Genomic DNA, 6,501 nt, shown 5'->3' with positions numbered 1-6,501 from the left:
TTTAGGTTTTGGTGGATCTGGTATGTAAAAAGCAACGTATTGGTTGTCATCGCCCATCTCAGACCCATGTTGAGTAAATGCATCAGAAGTTTCCATGTGATCTACATTACCCCTGTTTCCTACCGGTATATGGACAGGGACTCCCTTAGCATGAGTGAAGCTTTCATCCTGATTGACCAATCCTGAAGTGCCAATGTGACTAGCACTCTTTTTAGTCCCAGCTTTCGCTTCTGCATTCCTTTCCCTTTTGGAAATTTCCAGCATCTTCTCGAGCAACTAGTCCATATTTTTCTGGATAGCAGTGATATTTGTTCTCATGGTGTCCTGATTGGCCTCAACTTGTTCCAGCGTTATCCTATAGTTATTGTGCGTCTCTATCGGTGTTGATTAGCCAGTGTTACTAGACAAAGGGTAGAAGATGGTATAAGTTTTGGATTTTCTGATGAGTAATGTATATGTAGATGCAAATGATATGCATATTTTATTTTCAGGGAACCATTCGAGTTCATTAGTTGTTTATTAATTCAGATAAGTAAGAAATATCAAAACAAGATAATAATGAAACAACTTAAACATCATTCATTCAAGTACACGATATAAAGGCCTAAAAGCCCAAACTCAAATACATCCCAAATAACCAAAATACATAAAAACTAGAATCAGACTGCAGGTTTCCTTGCTTGAAGCTCTTCTAACTCCTTCTTGAATCTTCTTAACCATTCCCTACAAAGCAGGATGAAACTAATCAAAGTAGGATGGGTATTGTCTCCATTCAATTCTTCCATTGCATCCCTTAATTTCCATGGCATGTCTTTAGCTACCCAGTTGCATAATTCTACCAACCCGTTGGGTTTTGCACGGTACTTATCCCTATGCCCTTGAAGGAAGTCGATGGTCCTCTTGAAGGACTCATAATCCTCAATCACATATTCCCTTTCTTTTAACCATATAGAGTTATCTTGATGTAAAGTCTTTAACTGGTTTTTCCAATAACTGGAAGACTCTTTAGCATCCCTTACTTCTTGACATTTCTTCTCCCATATCCTAGACGTAACTCGAGAGGCTTCTGTAGTCATGTCTCTAAGTCGGTGTTCTTGATCTACCCCTGCCTTTACATGGCGGAGATAAATAATGAGTTCTTTTATCTAAGCTCCGATTGTGTCTCTTATTGTCTTGTTCTCCTTAGTAGCAAGGTACCACCAATGCTCATTCTTTTGACATTCACTTTGGGCTTGCTTCAATTGATCCTTGATGGTATCCAAACAAAGGTTAGCTTGCTCTATACTCACCTTAACTTTTTTTCTCTTATGTTCTTCTTTGTCAACCTTCTCCTTGTTTTCCTGAAGTTGCAGATTCTTCCTCTCAAGTTCCCATTTTATCTTGTTTTTCTCATCAGTGACTTGTTGGAGATTTAACTGCAACACCTCATTCTCCTTTCCCAATCTTTCTATGGTAGCTCTGAGTTCCTCGGATTCCTCAATAGGGATATGGGTGAGATTAGGCTCAGAAAGAGGAACATGTACCCTAATAATGAAAGGCATCTTGATCACCTCCACCCTTTCCCTCACCCATGGGAAGTAAGGTTCCTTGGTGATCTTATTAACTCTTCCCAAATCGGCTTTTCCTTTTCAGTTGACCTTTTTCCAAGATTCCCTAATCCTTTGGAATAGGATAGGATTCTCAACCCCTAAGTCCAGTAGTAAAAAGGCTTCCAAAGAGTTTGCATCTGGAGGACCCTCCATTGGGTACCCAAGTTGCCTTACTGATAAAACAAGATTAGAGTCGATACATCCCTGAGTCCCAATGAGCGGTAGGTTGGGAAAGTCTGCACAGTTGAGTATGATCTCCATACCAACATACTCTCTAGAATACCAAGAAAGATCACTGGATCGGAGTGATCATAACCTTTGAGACCAACTATTATCTTTCTGTTCCACAAAAGCTCATGTCTTTGGAAGATTCTCCAAGAACCACTGGTACAAAAGAGCAGCGCAACAAGCAATCATTCCCTTCTTCTTCGAATGTCTATAACTTAGGTAGTAATAAAAATCTTCCAAAAGGATGGGTACAAGGTTTTCTATAAGGAAAATACTAATGGCGGTCATGTCTATGAAACCATCCATGTTTGGGAATAAGATGATTCGATAGATAGCCAAGGCAATGGCAGCATAGCAAGCTTCCCAACTTTCTGCATTCAGAAGGGTATAAGCTCTTTCCAGGAGGAAATTAAGTGAGAAGCCTTTGGTATTTCCTTTGACCCCTAGATTGGAAGTAACTTCTTTCTTATCCATGTGAAGAGCTTTAGCGATAACTTCATGTTTCAGAGATTTATCCATTCTCACAAACAATGACTTGTTCTTCATGGGAATTTTAGCGAGACCCTCAGGCTCTTCCAACATTGGTGCCAACTGGAAAACTTGGAATGTGAAACACCTCAGAGGTGGATCATAGAACTGAGCCAAAGTCACCAGTGATGTATGGTCTACCTTTTGATTCAAAAGGTTAAGCAAGTTTCCATAGTTCTTTCCAAAGTTGATTATGTATACCATATGCATTTGAGAAACCAAGTTACATAGGCTACTCAGATCAGGCTCTTTGAACTTGAAAGAATAAGTGCTTCTCTTGTTTGATTCCATGCTTCTTGAATTCCTGCAACTTATGATTCTTAGATTCCTTGGGAATAAAAAAAATGTGAATGTTATGTTATGAATATGCAATTTTTTTATGCGTGATTTTGGGATCACATGTATAGGTGATTTTCACAATATTGGCCATGACAACAGGCATCTCTAATCATTAGAACCCCATGGGTAGGCACTAAAGTTAGTAGGTTCCCAGAGTCATAGATCCCTTTTAGAGAATATCATTGTCATGATGAAGGCTCATCTGATAATAATATCTCAAAATAATCTCATCTGAGTGAGGTTTTTGTATTGTCCCAACGAAGAAGGAACCCTGTGGGCCTCTACTACACAACCATTGAGTCCAAGTTTCTAAAAAGGTTCTCAGGGTCATAGATCTAAGTTGGAAATATTACTATAAGGTAGTAATACGTCCAAGGGACCTCATCTGATCGGGGCTTTCGTATTAACCCAACAAGTCTGAAGTCTCATTGGTTAATACTACACAAAATCCAAAAATCCAAAAATCCAAAATTTCAAAAATTCACCCTAACCATTGTTTCAATGTCCATTTACAAAGAAAATTCAATTTTGACCATTTGTTGACTTTGGTCAATAGTTGACTTTTTGGTTAACTTTGACCAAAGTCAACCCTCACTTGCCCTTGATCATCCAAACTTTGTCTAGCCTTTTGCTGTGATGAGCCATCCAATCTTCATACTTGGTAGTGTTTCTCTTGGTTGCTTCCATTGCAAGTAATTAGCATTATGCACAAACCATGTTATTTTGGCATTTTGGAACTAATAACCATTGGCCTTGGTTTGTCCCTAATCAATTTCCAAGGAGTCCTTTAACAACACCAACATTTGTTCATTTCTTATCACTCTTGGCTTGAACCTAAAACAACACATCAAACCATGTGAATGCACGATCAAGCCAATGAAAATACATAATGCTAGCCATGTTGCTCTAGCAGCCCATTCTATATCCTGTTGCACACACCATTGCTTTGCCTGCAGTATCACATGACCATGACATGCTCACAAATACATTGGGCCTAGAACTGGTGATGATGGCTCATGAAAGTTGCAGCATAAAGACCTTCCATGCAGAAACAACTCAACATAATCATAAACTCAGTCATGGCATGTATCAATGTCTCAATGCACCTTGGTCCTCGTACCTGCTGTAAATCCAAATGCCTACTACTACAACAACCTTTACACACTATGCCTGCACTCTTGCCATCATCAATAAATATCAAGACCAAAATAATCTACAAGGTTAATCTGCAGCATATGGACCTGAATCATGGCACAAACCGAAAATCATAACAGGCGATTAACCAATTTACAATGTGGAACAACCAAAGACATGATGATGCAAACAGACCATCCTATAGACTTGCAGCTTCTTCAAGCTCTAAGAACCTTCAGCAATATTTGGATATGTCAAGTGGAAGAGTCACCATGAAACTAATAAAATGCAAGGGTAAGTTATGGTCCTGAACCCTCTCATTCATTCAACCAGTTTATGCCATAAGGACTTGTTCATACTGTCAAGTTGCAAGACCAAGTCAAGACTTCAACGAGCAGTGCATAATTCAAGGCATACTAGTCAGGCCCATCCTGGTAAGATTCAAAGTTGAGATAATGAAAATTGCGCAGAACCATTGTGTGACAAAGATGTGCATTATTCTATTCAAGACCCTAGCAGAAGTTCATGCATATAACATCATATTCAAACTAGTTAACATCATGGCATAGCAAACAACAAGACACTATAAACATAACTCAAGGTCTTGGCCCTGTGCAACATCATTTCTAGCTGCAACAATCCATTTGGAACTACCAACACAGTGGGTTCACAGGACTTGTCCTCATGTTGTAATGGTTGTCCTTGAGGCATGAATTTGGAAGCAAAATGCAATGGGGATTGTATCCTGCAGTGGCCAAAATTAACATGAGCTTGCATCAAAATGTCTACCATTTCTAATCTTAGGTTGAACATGACATGCAAAATCCATTCAAACTTGCTGCAGCAAAAGAAACAAGTGAGGGCAAGGAAGTGAGTGCAAGCAGTGAGAATGAAACTTATGAAGCATAGAACCAAAGCATGAGCAAAGGATCACATTCATCATTTCAAAGTACAAACCAAAGAACACTTGCATTTGATAGTTACCAGTTCAACAAGTTACCTGATCCAATGACCTCATCACCTAAATCTAATGTTACCTGCAGCAGCCAGTCTGTGTACCAAATCCATTGACATTCACATATCAAGCTATTCAAAGAGTAAAAGCAAAGCCACTTAAGCTCAACCTGCAACATGAACAACAGGTCATTAAAAATCATTTCCATATGACTGTAATCTCATCTTAACCTGCAATAACTAGTCTAATTTCATTTCACTCATTCACTAATTAACTCAAGCTAAAATAACTAACTGGATTTATCATTCACTAACCAACTGAGTTTTCAGTTAACTCAGTGAGTCATGTCCAACTAAATCCTAACCACATTTAACCAACTCCATAGCTAAATCCAGAGCTAACAATTCCCAAGCCTAACCTCTATTTAAGAAACTCATCACTCATATTTTCAGCACCCTGGGAAATTTGCTTGAACTTGCACTCTCTCTCTATTGCAATCTCTTCCCTCACCCTACTCAAAGCTCTATTTTCTCCTAGAAGCCATTGAAGCTTCACATCAAAGCTTCAATTTCGTTTGAGCTAAGCCACTGCATCCTTACTTTCACTGTCCTAGTTCAGAAGAAGAAGAAGGAGACGAAAGAAGAAGAAGAAGAAAGAATCAAGTGCAGAAACTTACCGGTGGATTTTTCGATCATCTTCTCCGGTATGTCATTTTTTATTCAGACATTTTCTTGCTTTGAGCACCCCAGGATGTAGCCTCTAGGTTACGAAGTAGAATCCCCATAGTGTTAAGGATTGGTTTGCACCGAGCGCCATTTAATTTAAGTTTTGGATGCTAGGGTTCCTCCATGTTTAGGATCGATTCCACCAACGTATTGACTGTTTCCCAATTCCATTTCCATATTCATGATTAGTTTGATATTGCACATCCATTGGTGGTGAGATTTTAGCTATAGGCCACTACCGACGCCGGTGACGGATGTCGGCGCGGCAATCATAGTGAACGGACGATGAGAGATGAGCGCGCGTTGAAAGAGTTTGAACTCGGTTGACTTGGAAAAGTCAACAAAAGAGTGATATTTTGGATTAAGTTGTGAAGGCCCATTGAATTTGCTTTTAATACACCACGTATTGTTGATACACCCCCAAGGACTTTGGAAAGAAATGAAATTAGGCTTAACCAAGCCCATGGGCATTTTGCTGATTTCACCACACATTTCCAACGTACACCCCTGGAAACACTTGAGTTGGCATTGGGCTCAGACGCGGCCCATGCCTGTTTTTACTTCATATACCCCCTTTTTTGGACTTTTGCTTCCTGCACAAAAAGGCTGTATTGGGCTCATCCTGCAGCCCATAGCCAAATGCAGTGTATACCTCCTTTACCAATTTACACCTCCTAATTTAATTGTTTTTTTCTTGATTTTTTTTACAATATGTTTAGATTAATTAGCACAATATTAGTTTAATTATATTAGTCATTGACAATTAGAATTTAAATCTTAATCATTAGCATATTAGGATTTTCATTAGGATATTAGAATTTTCATTAGAATTCTAATTAGGGCTTTTAATTAGATTAAAATTAGAAACAATTAGGCTTTGATTAAATTTAGAATTTCACAATTCTCAACATTAGGTTAAAATCCACATTAGGACCTAATCAACTTTAGACCATAGAATTTGACATATTTTGAAAATGATCATTTTGCCCTTATGGGCTTATTT

The 6,501-nt window shown here is 38.7% G+C and overlaps 1 protein-coding gene across 1 annotated transcript; it reads right to left on the bottom strand.

Annotated features, from left to right (window-relative positions):
• Positions 1 to 1,943: 1,943 nt before the first annotated feature.
• On the bottom strand, positions 1,944 to 2,636 carry LOC127099783 (uncharacterized). Its single transcript, XM_051037409.1, has one exon. It carries the CDS (start codon positions 2,634 to 2,636, stop codon positions 1,944 to 1,946), a length of 693 nt encoding a protein of 230 aa, XP_050893366.1.
• Between the last annotated feature and the right edge of the window lie 3,865 nt (positions 2,637 to 6,501).

The sequence above is a fragment of the Lathyrus oleraceus genome, chromosome 1 (genome assembly GCF_024323335.1).
Source record: "Lathyrus oleraceus cultivar Zhongwan6 chromosome 1, CAAS_Psat_ZW6_1.0, whole genome shotgun sequence".
Taxonomy (NCBI): Eukaryota; Viridiplantae; Streptophyta; class Magnoliopsida; order Fabales; family Fabaceae; genus Lathyrus; species Lathyrus oleraceus.
This window is presented reverse-complemented; position numbering and strand designations above follow the sequence as displayed.